The sequence below is a fragment of the Rhinopithecus roxellana genome, chromosome 9 (genome assembly GCF_007565055.1).
Source record: "Rhinopithecus roxellana isolate Shanxi Qingling chromosome 9, ASM756505v1, whole genome shotgun sequence".
NCBI lineage: Eukaryota > Metazoa > Chordata > Mammalia > Primates > Cercopithecidae > Rhinopithecus > Rhinopithecus roxellana.
Window position 1 is genome coordinate 110,613,685 of NC_044557.1, and position 14,255 is coordinate 110,627,939.

The 14,255-nt window shown below is 45.6% G+C and overlaps 1 protein-coding gene across 1 annotated transcript; it reads right to left on the minus strand.

Moving 5' to 3' along the window:
* Positions 1 to 2,224: 2,224 nt before the first annotated feature.
* NKX3-1 (NK3 homeobox 1) lies at positions 2,225 to 6,468 on the minus strand. Its single transcript, XM_010357049.2, has 2 exons — positions 6,146 to 6,468; positions 2,225 to 5,197 (listed from the first exon to the last, which is right to left on the minus strand). Exons 1-2 carry the CDS (start codon positions 6,423 to 6,425, stop codon positions 4,779 to 4,781), a joined length of 699 nt encoding a protein of 232 aa, XP_010355351.1. The 5' UTR covers positions 6,426 to 6,468; the 3' UTR covers positions 2,225 to 4,778.
* Between the last annotated feature and the right edge of the window lie 7,787 nt (positions 6,469 to 14,255).

Genomic DNA, 14,255 nt, shown 5'->3' on the forward strand with positions numbered 1-14,255 from the left:
TGATAGAAGGAAAACATTGTTGTTAGATGCAAGCCTCTGACATTCATTTCCCCTCTCACAGCTATGGTTGGCCTTCCTAAGGACGCCTGGGGAGAACCAATGGGACCACAGATGACAAAGCTGCAGTGGCTCTAGAAACTTTCACCAGAAGTAACTTGAGAGACAAATTGAAGAGAAATTCTAGATGCCACGAAAATGTGGCATGCTAACTGGGATTGCTGGATGGCATGTTAAGGGGAGTTGCTAGAAGAAGAGAGGTGTGAGATTAGCAGAGATACTGAAAGAAAGTGGGAAAAGGGACAAAAAGAGGAGGGAGAAGAGGACTTTCTTAAGGGATGGTAGATTTTTATTTAATTTCCTGGATTAGGTATTTTTATTTATTTATTTATTTTTTGAGAGGGAGTTTCGCTCTGTCGCCCAAGCTGGAGTGAGTGCAGTGGCGCGATCTTGGCTCACTGCAAGCTCTGCCTCCTGGGTTCACGCCATTCTCCTGCCTCAGCCTCCCGAGTAGCTGGGACTAGAGGCGCCCACCACCACGCCTGGCTATTTTTCTTTTGTATTTTTAGTAGAGATGGGGTTTCGACTTGTTAAAATCTACATCTGTTAATTGACTGCAAGCGTCTTTGTAATTTGAGAGCTCTTGGCCTTCCAGGGAAGGAGAGGATGATTACAGATTTGTGCAAAGAGGTAAATCTTATGATGTGAGCATGCCAGGAGAAGCCCCACCTGTGTGTACATGTGCTTAAAGGATTAGAGCAAAGTTTGAAATTATGATATATTTTCTTTAGAGTAAGCACCTTACTCTTTAAGCTTCTGTTTCCTTGAAGGAGGGAGGAAGAAACCGTCAATTCTTGAAGGTAATCAGGTGAATGGGATTCTCCTCTTGTGGGATTTAATGAAGGTTTAAGTGCAGGGAGATGAAGGATGTGTTGTTTATGTTTTATTTTAACACATTAATAAAACCTATTTTTCATACCTGTGATTCCAGTTTAAAGGCGTCACTTGCAAGAGGTCTGTCAGCTCTGGATGAAGGTGACATTTTTTGGGAGATGCAGGAGCCAGGGAAGTTATAGCATGAGGGGCTAGTGGAACATAAAACGATTTTTTTTTTTTTTTTTGAGACAGAGTCTTGCTTTGTCGCCCAGGCTGGAGCGCAGTGGCATGATCTCAGTTCATGCAACCTCTGCTTCCCGGGTTCAAGTGATTCTCCTCTCTCAGCCTCTGTAGTAGCTGGGATTACAGGCCTGTGCCACTACACCCAGCTAATTTTTGTCTTTTTAGTAGAGACAGGGTTTTTTTCACCAGGTTGGCCAGGTTGGTCTCGAACTCCTGACCTCAGGTGATTTGCCCGCCTTGGTCTCCCAAAGTGCTGGGATTACAGGCATGAGCCACCACACCTGGCCAAAGGGGAACTTTTAAAGAAGGATTGCTGGAGTCTTTGTGTTCCCTTTAAGGTCTTCAAGAAAGTAAATAAATACTTGGTTATCTTTTTTTAAACAAAAGGTATTCCTTGGCTGGAGTAGGTGATTATTTAAATTTTTTTATTTTTATTTTTATAGGATCGGGAGTACAAGTGCGGTTGTGTTGCATGGATCTATTGCACAGTGGTGAAGTCTGGAATTTTAGTACTCATTGCCTGAATAGTGAACACTGTACCCAGTTATTTTTCATCCCTCACTTTTCTCCCACCCTCCAACATTTTGGAGCCTTCAGTGTCTCTTGTTCCACTCTGTATGTCCATGGGCACCCATCGTTTAGCTCCCATTTCCATATGAGAACATGCCCTTTCTGACTTTCTGTCTGAGTCATTTCACTTATGATAATGGCCAATAGTTCCATCCATATTGCTGCAAAAGACGTGATTTCATTATTTTTGATGGTTGCATATGTATTCCATGGTATATACGCACCACATTTTAAAATCTAATCATCTGTTGATGGACACGTAGGTTCAGCCCATGATGTTGCTATTGTGAATAGGGGAACAGTTGATTATTAAACCGAAGAGAGAAAAGCCTTCCTCTCCCCATGACTTAACAGGAATGGAGGACGGTGCATTTATAAAAGGATGGCCATCATCAGCTACTGGGTAGGCTGAGGCTTTTGATCACCATAGGTTGCAACTGGTGTGTCAGGTGGACCAGGGCAAGAGGATATGGTAATTAGAAATATCTAAGTGACACAGCATGTAATTTTTAGGAAACTGAAAATCACACACGGATACATCTAATAAAGACATGGGTACTTTATTTTCAAAACACTCATATGTTGCAAAAAACACATAGAAAAATCAAGTTTGGTGGGGGTGCTGACTAAACTTCAAGTCACAGACTTTTATGTTACAGACTGGAGCATGGTTTGTTATGCATGTAGAGAACCCAAACTAATTTATTAAACAGGATAGAAACAGGCTGTCTGGGTGAAATGGTTCTGAGAACCATCCAGTTCCCCTGTCAGATGCTGATAGACCAGCTCTTCAAATGTTTTTCTACCAGTTCAGAGATGGGTTAATGACTAGTTCAGTGGGGAAAAAGCAAGATGGATTCACAAACCAAATAATTTTAAACCAAGACACTTTTTTTTTTTTTTTTTTTTTGCAACACAATATACATCACAGTGAAATGTGTAATCCTTGCAAATTGCAAGTTGAAAGAATTAAATTCAGAGGAGGGGAGAGAAAGAGTACTCAGCAGGGACTGAGAACTATATGCTTATTTTAAAAGAAATGTAAAGAGCAGAAAGCAATTCAGGCTACCCTGCCTTTTGTGCTGGCTAGTACTCCGGTGGGTGTCAGCAGTACATGGCATTGAATATTTCAATGTGGAGCCCAAACCACTGAAAATGGGGTGAAATTGGCCAACTTTCTATCAACTTATGTTGGCAATTTTGCCACCAACAGTAGATTGGCACTTTTAATAAAAGAAAATTGAAAGGTTTCTCACTAAATGGAAGTAGTGGAATCAAGAGACTCCCAGGTCTCATTAATGCTCTCACTAATGAGCATACCTCATTAGTGATTGTTTTGTTGTTTCATGTTTTTCTAATGTCTCCCCTCTACCCCATCACCTGAGATAACAGAATGAAAGTGGAAGGACAGCCAGATTTCTCCTTTGCTCTCTGCTCATTCTCTCTGAAGTCTAGGTTACCCATTTTGGGGACCTATTATAGGCAACAAACACAGCTTCCAAAACGTTTGGACAGTTTCTTGCTGTGTTTTAAAATGGGTTTCCCTTTTCTTAGCCCTTTCCTGTAAAGGCTCACTCCGTCCCTTGCTTGCTCAGTGAACTGGGCTCCCCAGGGCCTAGGCTGCCTTCTTTTCCATGACCCCGCCCATGAGCCCTCCACTGGACAGCTCAGTGAGCCTGGCTCTTCATCCTGCACTGTGTTCTTCCTTCTCTATGAAAATCCAATGCCTCTTACCTCCTCTGCATGTAAAGATTCTCAAGGATTGTCAGACTTCAAACGTAACAGCAGAACCACCAGAAGGTCCTATAAATGTAGCAGTGACCTTCTCAAGCTGTCAGGTATTTAAATAGGATTTGGGATTTAATGCTATATATTTTTAAAGGAAAGAAATAAGAGTTGCTAGTTTTAAAAATGCATGTCTTTTAGCCAATTCAGAATCTGCCCCCAACCTTTTCTAAAAACTCAAGACAGATAAAGCTTTGGGGAGAGGAAAAAAATTGAAAAAAAAAAAAAAAAAAAAAAAAAAAGACCAGATCTCAGGATCTCAGGCTAAATACGTGAGGCATAAGTTAGGTGCAGTCAGACTAAAAGTCTGGACTAAAATGAAGCCCTTTAGTGAGTAATTGCTGCAAAAAAGGAACAAAAAATTTTAAAAGGAGGGAAGGAAGAAATATGTCACCTCTGAGGATACAGTATATATGATAGCCTGAAAACTCCAGGAAACTTCTGATTCTAAATTCTCCAGTGCGGGAGAAAAAAGTTGAGGACAGTCCTTTCCACTTTCTGCTAATAAAAAAAGCAACAGTCCCTAGCAGCAGTATGCAGACCCTCCTTAGGCCCCTGTCTTGGACATGCGGAGATTCTCCTGGCACGGCCCCACCTCTTGCAGTGGAGTTCTGTTTATACAGCTTGTCTTAAAATCACAGCAAGTGCATCTTGTTCTATTTGGGCCACTCTGTAAATACTTAAGTTGGCATACCATTTTAAAAGGAATAAGAAGAAGCTGATATTTTCATCTCCTCCCACCCATCTCCCCCTCCCATGCAAATGTGTGCTAAGCATGAGAGCGTTCTCTTGGAGACCCTCTATTTGCCCCACTCTTTTACAGGGACAGAGAGAGCCTTGGCCATATTCCAAGGCCAACAGGAAGCTTCTGGACTTAAGTTTAATTCAGTTGGTGACATCCTCATTCTGGCTGTCCTTTCTCCCGTTAGGTTTGCCCTTTCAGAGTTGATATTCAGTGACACAGGGGGATGGAGTTGTAGAACAGAATCCTCAGGTGTACAGCTCATCCAAAATCATGCAAAGAGCTGGAAACAGCACTTGATTTTCCCTCTCTCCCCTTCAAACAGGGAGCCAGAAGCAAAAAAATGACCTACAGTATGCACTGGGAGAAAGACTTAGATATTAAAACTTTCACTGTCTCTGTTGTTTCATTGTCTCACCAGTGAAGATCTGAGATTTCTACACAAATCTCCAATAGCTTTGTTGTGCACACCTCTTGCTCCCTGACCTTGGCCCCTTGTGCTTTTCATAGACACACCCTGGGGAAAGCAGTTTTTGATCATACATGGTTGTCACCTGAGCTGGCATTACCAAAAAGCTGGGCTCCAGCTGCCCACGCAGTACAGGTATGGGTAGTAAGGATAGTTGTTATACAAGGAGACCAGGGAGGCCCGGGAGAAGGCCTCCTCTTTCAGAGCCGGCAAAGAGGAGTGCTTCTCCAAGTCTCCCAGCTCCGAGGAGAGCTGCTTTCGCTTAGTCTTATAGCGTCTGTTCTGGAACCATATCTTCACTTGGGTCTCCGTGAGCTTGAGGTTCTTGGCCAGGTGGGCCCGTTCAGGGGCCGACAGGTACTTCTGATGGCTGAACTTCCTCTCCAACTCGATCACCTGAGTGTGGGAGAAAGCAGCTCGAGAGCGCTTCTGCGGCTGCTTAGGGGTTTGGGGGAGGCTTGGAAGGGAGCCTGAAGTGTTTTCACAGTCCAACAGATAAGACCCCAAGTGCCTTTCTGGAAAGGACAGCGGGGAAAGAGGGATGGGAAGACAAAAGTTACATGTTAGCAGGGAAGAGAACAGAATTCAATCCACCCTTATCTCTTTAGTGAGTGAACAAACAGCACACTGTCATCGTGGATACATTTCACTTTTTTCACATGACTAAGGAGCTCTCCGGAGTGAAGAGTGAGTAAATATGTTTATAACCTATTCATTTTCTAAGAATCATTAAGAACCCAAAGTTAGAGATGTTTCGTGGTTGAACTTTCTCCGTATTGTCTAGTAGAATTAGATGGGGATTCCGCATCTGTGTGCTGAGGAGAGGCGGGAGAGGGAGGCAGGGAAGACAGGAACAAGACACCCGGGAAGGCCGGACCAAAAGGCATCCGGTGTTAGGACTCAGGTGGGCAAGAGAGGGCTTGTGCCACGTGAGACGCAGAGGCAGGCTCATTCTGAGCTTTAATTCCCTCTTCGCTAAAGGAGGCGTTCGGTCGCTTCATCAGAAGTGACAGGAAAGAAAATAACTCTTTCCTGGAGGGTACCCAAAATGTACCGCTTTACTGCCCACGGGATTGGGAAGCACACGGAGGCTTTCCTGGTCAACCCCTACTTTGTCACTATTAATAAGTTATCATTAGTTCTCGTAACTACCGTGGGGCTGGCGCCGATCGCGGGTGGCGCGGGGCGGGATCCGCTCCCGGGACGGTGGAGGGCGGTCGCGCTGCGGTCGCGCCGGCTTCTGAGCCCCGGGGAGCGGAGGCACGGAGCCGGGAGAGTCCTGCCGTGTCAGAATCCTGCGCCGCCCTGACGCTGGGGCTCAGGGTTCGTCCCCGGGGCGCGCGCGCGTGGCTGCGGAGGCGGGGAAGTCCCTCTGCCTGTGGCCGCGGGGCCCCGCGTCTCTGCACCCCGAGCTCTGGAGGGTCCGCCTTAGGCTGCCCTCGGGCCCCGGCCTCGCCGCTTACCTGGCTCGGTCTCCGCCAGCGTCTCGGCCTCCTCCGGCGCGGCGCGGGGCCTGGGGCTCAGCTGGTCGTTCTGCACCCCGGCGGGGCCGCGTCCTCCCTCCGGCTCTGGCTCCGGCTCCGGGTCGCGCCGTCTCGGGCTGCCCGTGTGGCCGCCTCGCCGCTGCGCGCCGTCCCGCAGGATGTCCTGGATGAGGAAGGACGTGAGCGGCTTGGATGGGGTTGGCCGCGCGGCCCCCTCCGCTTTCGCCTCCCCGGGCAGCGGCTCCGTGGCCCTGAGCATCCCGGCTGCCCCGCTCTGGCCTCGCTGCGCCCGCCCAGCCTGCACAGCTTTCACTTTCCGCCTCCCGGCTCGCTTATAGCCCCGGGGGAAGCGCGCCGCGCCGCCCTCCCATTGGCCGCGGGACGGGCCACGCCGCGGATTGGCCGCCCTGCGCTCCAGGTGACGCCGCGGAACGGGAAGGCCTGACCACGAGCCCGCTCCGCTCCTCCCTAGGGGATTCCTTCCCCAATTCCCTATCCTTCACCCAGCTCTCCTCCCTCCGCCCTGAGCCGTTTTCCCAGGTCGGGAGCGCACCCCAAAGCTGGGCTCCTCTCCCCAATCCACCCACAACAGAAGTTGAGAAGCGCATGGGGATGGGATGACCAAGACGAACACTCCAGTTAGTTCTTCAGGACCCTCAGAGCCAACCACACGGGGTGAGGACGCAGTCGCTGCAGCCGCACGGTACCGTGAGAGTTCTGGGTGCTCTCTCTCTCTGCGAGAGATGGTGGCAAACTCAGATCTGCAATATCTGCGATCTCAAAGAGGCATGACAAGTAGGTGCAGCCTGACCCCAGGCTGAAAGAAGAAAACCACATTTGCCAAAGCCTTTTCCCATTGCACAAGTGGTTTTCTTTGGTGGTTCCTTTATCCGCAATAACCTATTAACTTTCCTTCGTCCCCAGACACATGACATACTATCCTTTTGAAAAGTTTCCAGAAGGATGGAAGGCGTTTTAGGCCAGGATAGGGGCAAAAACTGCATTTAAAAAAGTAGTTCAAAAGAACATCAGCATACTCTTTTTCCACATTACCAACTGTTAACATTTAACCCCTTGGCTAAACAATGGGTTAGCCAAATTGGACCAGTACTGTACTGTGTTTGGTACTGTGATTGGACTGGACGGTACCGTGACACGGACGAAAGTGGAACATAGGTGATAGAAGTATTTTCTTTCCTTGGCTTTTGCCTTCTTTTTTTACGGACAGGGTCTCCCTCTGCCGCCCAGGCTGGAGTGCAGTGATGCCATCATAGCTCAGTGCAGCCTCGATTTCCTGGATTCAAGTGATCCTCCTGCCTTGGCCTCTCAAAGTGCTAGGACTACAGGCATGAGTCTCAGCGTCAGGACGATGGTGGAAGTATTGAATTAATGTTAAATTTACTGAAGTTGTACACTGTACTGTCAGTGTATAAGAGAATATTCTTAGGAAATTAACACTGAAGTATGTAGGAGCAAAGGCACAAGATCTACGAAACTTACATCAATTGGTTCTGAAACAAGGATGCAGTTAGATCCCACACCATAAAGCCAATGGGTTAAATGGTAACAGTTGGTAATCTGGAAAAAGGGTAGGCTGATTTTTTTTTTAACCATTTTTTTTTTAATGCGACTTTTTTGTCTGTCCTGGTCTAAGATGCCTTCCATTCGACTGGCAACTTTTCAAAAAGATGGTATGTCATGTGTCTCTGGAGGAAGCAAAGTTAATAGGTTATTGCTGATAACGCAGCCACCAAAGAAAACTACCTGTGCAATGGGAAAGACTTTGGCAAAACTGGTTTTCTTCTCTCATCTTTTCAAAGTCTCTTTATATTAGAACATTCTTTAATGTTTTCTTTTGAATCGTTGTAGATTCACAGGAAGTTGTCCTCCAATGACATTTTATGCAACTGTAGGACAATGTAGAAAGCAGGAAATTTACATTGGGACATTACAGTTAACTAGACTACAGACTTTTTATTTATTTATGTATTTATTTAGAGTAGGGTCTTGCTCTGTTGCCCAGGCTGGAGTGCAGTGGAGAGATCATGACTCACTGCAACTTCAAACTCCTGGACTCAAGAGATTCTCCCACCTCACCCTCCTGAATAGCTGGGACTACAGGTGTGTGCCACCCTGCTCAGCTAATTTTTACATTTTTTGTAAAGATGAGGTTTCACCTTGTTGCCCAGGCTGGTCTCAAAGCCCTTGGCTCAAACAATCCTTCCTCCACCTCCCAAAGTGCTGGGACCACAGGTGTGAACCACTGTGCCAGGCCTTATTGTGGTTTAAATTTTTAATCTGCATTTCACAAATGCCTAGAGATGTTGAATACCTTGTCATGTGCTTGTTTGCCATCCATATTTCCTCTGTAGTGAAATATCTGTTCAAGCCTTTTGCTCGTATTATAATTGAATTTTCTTTCTTTATTTTTTTAACTATTGAGTTGTGATAGTTCTTTATATATTGCTGTATGTAAGTCTTTGTCTGATAGGTGATTTGCAAATATTATCTCCCAGTCTATAGCTTGTGTTTCCATCCCTCTAACAGGATCTTCAACAGAACAAAAGATTTTAATTTCGTTGAAGATCAATTTATGAATTTTTGAATTTTACAGAATGTGATTTTGATGTCCTGCCTAAGAACTTTTGCTTAGTCCTAATACTGAAGATTTGCTCCTATGTTATCTTCTAAAAGTTTTATGCTTTACTCTTAAATCCATGATTCATTCAGAATTAATTTTTGTATATAGTGTGAGGTTTAGATTGAGATGGCCTCCTTTCATTTTTAAAATTGAGAGTTGGGTGTGAATTATTTAATAAAAAATGCTGCCATTTGGAAAATATAAAGTCCTATTCTTATGACAAAATAAATTCCAGATAGCTCAAAGATGTAAAACACAAACAAGCACGTGAAAAAATAATTTTAACTACACTTCATCAGTGAAGGAATGCAAATCAAAATCACATTGAGACAAGCCTTTTCCACCTTTCAGACTGACAAAGGTTGAAAGAAAATGGATAATATCCAGTGTAGAGCATGGAGGAACGGCTTCTCTCATAAGGTCACGCCCTGCATCGTGACATTTGGTCAGTGACAGACAGCATATATGATGGTGGTTCCATAAGGTTATAATACTCTATTTTTACTGTACCTTTTTATGTTTAGATATGTTTACATGCACAAATTCTTACCCTTGTGTCACGTTTGCCTACAGTATTCAGTACAGTAACATGCTGTACAGGTTTGTAACCTAGGAGCAACAGGGCATACCATGTAGCCTAGGTGTGTAGTAGACTATATCCATCTAAGTTTGTGTAAGTAGCTCTGTGATGTTTGCACGACAATGAAATTGCCTAACATTGCATCTCTCAGAGCATATTCTTGTCCCTAAGGATGCATGACTGCTTTTGGATGGCAACTTGGGAATATTTGTCAAAATTAAAACTGAGCATATCCTTTGACACAGCTATTCTGTGTTTGGCGATTTGCCCTAGAAGTACACAAATACACAATGTATTGACTTGGGAATATATCTTCAATTTGGTTAGAGAATGGTCCAAGCTGCAAAATGTGTTATAGACAAAACCCATTGTATAAAACAGCATTATAAGTGACCTATATAATGTTTTTCATTTGAACACTGTAACATACAGACTATATCAGGAACAAGATATATACATATGTATTCTTTTTTTCCATAGAGTAGTTACCTCCTCTCAGTGAGATGGAGAGATGGAGACAGTAGGTTGGGAGAGGTACAGGAGGATAGTGGAACAGGGTGTATTTCCTTGTACTCATTGGTAATTTTAAAAAATGAAAAATATCAAGTTGGAGCTGAGCCTGGACTGCCCTCCTCCACCACACTCTCCTCGGGCCTGTGAGTGGGGCCACAGCTCATGGTCCTCAGCCTCACCTCACTGCGTCTTTCCTCCCCTTGTGCTTAGTATTTGGGGCTGTGGATGGCTCATCTTCTTTGTGAGACTATGGGCTCCCTGAGAAGGGACTGTATCCTCCTCATATTTGTACCATCCCTAAAGTCTGGCTTAGTTCTCGGCATACAGAAGGTGCTCCATAAATGCTTGCTGGCTCAATGTCCAGCTCCAGTTGTTATGAGACATCTTACTGGCTAGCAGAATTATCCATGAGGGGCCAAAGGACCCGCAGGGAAATCACAGTGAAAGGTCATCCTCCTCTCCTTGCTGTGTTTATGCAGTTTAAACTGGGTGAAAATGTGCAAGGCAATCTGGAGACACTTAGGGGCTGCAGCCCAGAACAATGCCCCCTTCCAGTGATGGCCAACCGCTAATCCCCAGATTCTGTGAATATGCTATGTAAGTAGACAGCGAAAGTTAATGCTGCAGATGGAATTAGCTTTGCTGGTCCGCTGATCATGAGATGGGAAGGTTATTCTGGATTATCCAAGTGGGCCTGTTGTAGTCACAGGGGTCTTTATCAGTACAAGTATGAGGCTGGAGAATCAGAGTCAGACAAGATGTGACAAGTGAAGCAAGGCTAGAAAGATTCAACTGTGGGAAAGACTCATCTGGCCCTTGCTGGCTTTGAGGGTGCAAGGAGGACAGGAGTCAACTGATGGAGGCAGCAGGGAAAGAAAAGAAGTGGGTTCTCTCCTAGAGCCACCAGAAGGAACATAACCCTGATGACACCTTGATATTAGCCCAATAGGCCAGTGTGGGCTTCTGATCTCCAGAACTATAGCATAATAAATGTGCATTGTTTAAGCCACTAACTTTATGGTAATTTGCCACTGCAGCAGTAAGAAACTAGTATAGGGGCACTAGCAAAAGAGTAGCAGTGATGAAGGAGGCCCTACCAGCTTGACTTTGACTATACAGATGTGAACTTTGGATCCTTTTTTCCTTTTAAGTTATAAATATCTCTTTAGACCCATGATCCCATCCCTTCATTAAAACTGTTTTCTTTGTGTATTTTCTTCCAGTCTTTGGCTATCTTCAATGGTAGGATAAATAAAAGTTTGTATCCTTTTTTCCTCCCAAATTCATATTACACAGAAACATTTTTACATTGCTCCATTGCATGTTTTAGAAACCATCTGAGAGCTAGAAGGGACTTCTGGATTATCTAAGAAAATGTCTTGCTTTTCTAGGAAGGAGCCTCAAGTTTACAGAGATGACAGAACTATAACAAAGTTGAGTCTCTAAACCTCTAGGCCCGTGGATGTCTCCACTGCATCACCCTCAATCCTTCCACCCACCCCACCTGCCTCCACTGCTACCCTCCAGGGTAGGAAGTACACCAGAACACATAGAATTGGCCCATATATATGTGTTTGAAAAGGTATCTGGGGTTTGTTTTAATTAGGTATGGTAAGACACACAGACCCAGAAGTGAATGTCACAAAGGAAGAAGGTGTTTAATTAATTAATTAATTAATTAATTAATTAATTTTGAGACAGCATTTTACTCTTGTTGCCCAGGCTGGAGTGCAATGGAGCAATCTCAACTCACTGCAACCTTCACCTCCCAGGTTCAAGTGATTCTCCTGCCTCAGCCTCCTGAGTAGCTGAGATTACAGGCACACGCCACCCCACCCAACTAATTTTTTTGTATTTTTAGTACCCCATGCTGTCCAGGATGGTCTCCAACTCCTGACCTCAAATGATCCACCTGCCTCAGCCTCCCTAAATGCTGGGATTACAGGCATGAGCCACCGCACCCAGCCTGGAAGAAAGTTTTATGTTCACATACCCTAGAAGCAGGGGGCACAGCCTGCAGGGCCATGCAGGGAAACACCAGGGTCAGTTGGGACATAGAGAGGGTGAGGGGAAAGCCAGAGACTTTACTGTGGTTTTAATGGAAAGGAATGGATTAGGGGAGCAGACAGCTACACAGATTTAAGATTGGATAGTTAGTCATAATCCTCAGCTTCCCTGTCCTCCCTCCCCTTCCTTACTGACATTCTCCCCTCCCTCTCCCGACTGGTTTGTCATGGTTTCCAATTGTGTCATGCTCAGTTCTATCAGTCCTAGGCCTTTTTGCAAGCTGCATGTACATTTTCTATCTCTTGTTTATGTTCACTGGTTCAATTTACACCCAAAAGACTTTGTAGCCCTCTCCAGCCTTCACTGATGGCTCTGCGGCTCATTTGGGCACATAATCTTATATTGCCTTAGAGTATTTAATCTTTCGATGCTCACCAGTTGTCTCAGTCTGTTTGTGCTGCTATAACAAAATACCATAGGCTAGGTAATTGATCAAGAGCAGACATTTATTTTCTCACAGTTCTGGAGGCTGCAAAGTCCAAGATGAAGGTGCCAGCAGGTTCGGTTGTCTGGTGAGAGCTGCTCTTTGCTTCCAAGGTGGTGCCTTATGTTGAAGCCTCCAGAGGGGAGGAACACTGTGTCCTCACATGGCAAGAGGTTGAACCCTTTGTGAAGTCACTTTCACAAGGGACTTAATCTCATTTATGAGGGAGGAGCCCTCATGACCAAATCACCTCTTAAAGCCCCATCTCTTAATACCATCACCTTGGCCATGAAATGTCAACACCTGAACTTTGGAGGGGACACATTCAAACCATAGCACCTGTTTTCTTGTAAAGCTTATTGAGGCCCAGCGTTGTGTTTCGGCTTCTCCTCTTCCTGCCTCACACCAGGACAGGGCAGAGAAGACTGACACCTGTTGAATGCTCACGCTAGGCTCACCACAGTGAGTCTGTGGATCACTATAGACATTCAATAAACACTACAACCCACTGGGGACCGTTTTGTGCAGAGAAGGAAGCTCAGGCATGAAGGTAACATGCCCAGGTTCTCACTGTTAACCCAGGTTGTCCTGGCTCCAAAGCCCATGCCTTCCCCGCCACCCCATGCACCGTGCACATAGCAGGTGTTCCATAAACACCTGTCAACCTGGCTCTTTGGAAATGGCTTTGAGAACAGATCAGGCTCTTTGACAGCCTGGGTTTCATTGTTTGGGTTGACACTGGGAAAAGAGAAAGTATGCATCAGTTTCACAGAATGAGGAAGGCAGCCAGGACTGTGGACAACGTCCTGAGGGTTGCAGCAGTTGTCCACGGCTTCTCCAAAATTCCTAGCTCAGTTTACCCTCTTTCCTGGCTTGTTTCTCTTTTTCTTCTCCCAAGGAAGCCCACTAAGCAGGGCCATTGAAGAATGGAACCAGAGGCAAATGACACTGTCCTCAGGCCACTTCCTTTCCTCAGTGGTTCCCCGGCAGTCCCTCCCCACTGGTCTTACTCTGGGCCCTACATTTTTCCCTGTGGCATTTGGTTAAGATTATTGTCATGTGTTAATATGAAAATGTGATGTGAGTTTGGTGGCACATTAAGTGATCCTCCACCATTTACAGAGTGGCATGAATTAGTCTGACCTTTATTTTCCAGCTGGTGGTTGGCAGAGGGCAGAGCTGCAGGTTATGAGAGACCTGGCACAAGAGGGGAGGGTAAAGAGACCAACTGCTGGGGCACCGCTTACACACATTGAAGATCTTGTTAAAATGTAGATTCTGAGGTCTGTCGTGATGTCACACACCTGTAATCTCAGCACTTTAGGAGGCTGAGGCAGGTGGATCGCTTGAGACCAGCCTGGGCAACATGGTGATACTCCATCTCTACAAAAACACAAAAAATTAGCTGGGCGTGGTGGCATGTGCCTATAGTCTCAGCTACTCAGGAGGCTGAGGGGTGGGGGAGGATCGCTTGAGCCTGGGAGGCAGAGGTTGCAGTGAAATCATGTCACTGCACTCTAGCCAAAAAAAAAAAAAGTAGATTCTGTTTTGGTAGATCTGGGAGGGCCCTAAGGTTGTGCTTCTGACAAACTCTCAAGTGATGCTGGTGCTACTGGTCCAGCAAACACTCTCTCCCTTGAGTAGTGAGAGCCGAGGGCTCTGAGTGGCTCAGCCAGAGAGGGAGGGGGGCTTTATGAGGAGGAGGCAGAGGCCACTATAGGTTCATGCGATGGTCTCCATCGTTCCTCTTGGGGACTCCAGACCTCATGTGTTTCTGTGCTCTTTATCTCATGCTCATACCCATTCATGCTTCCTATCTCATACCTGCCAAAAGTCCTCTTCTCTTCCATCCCAGAACCCTTTA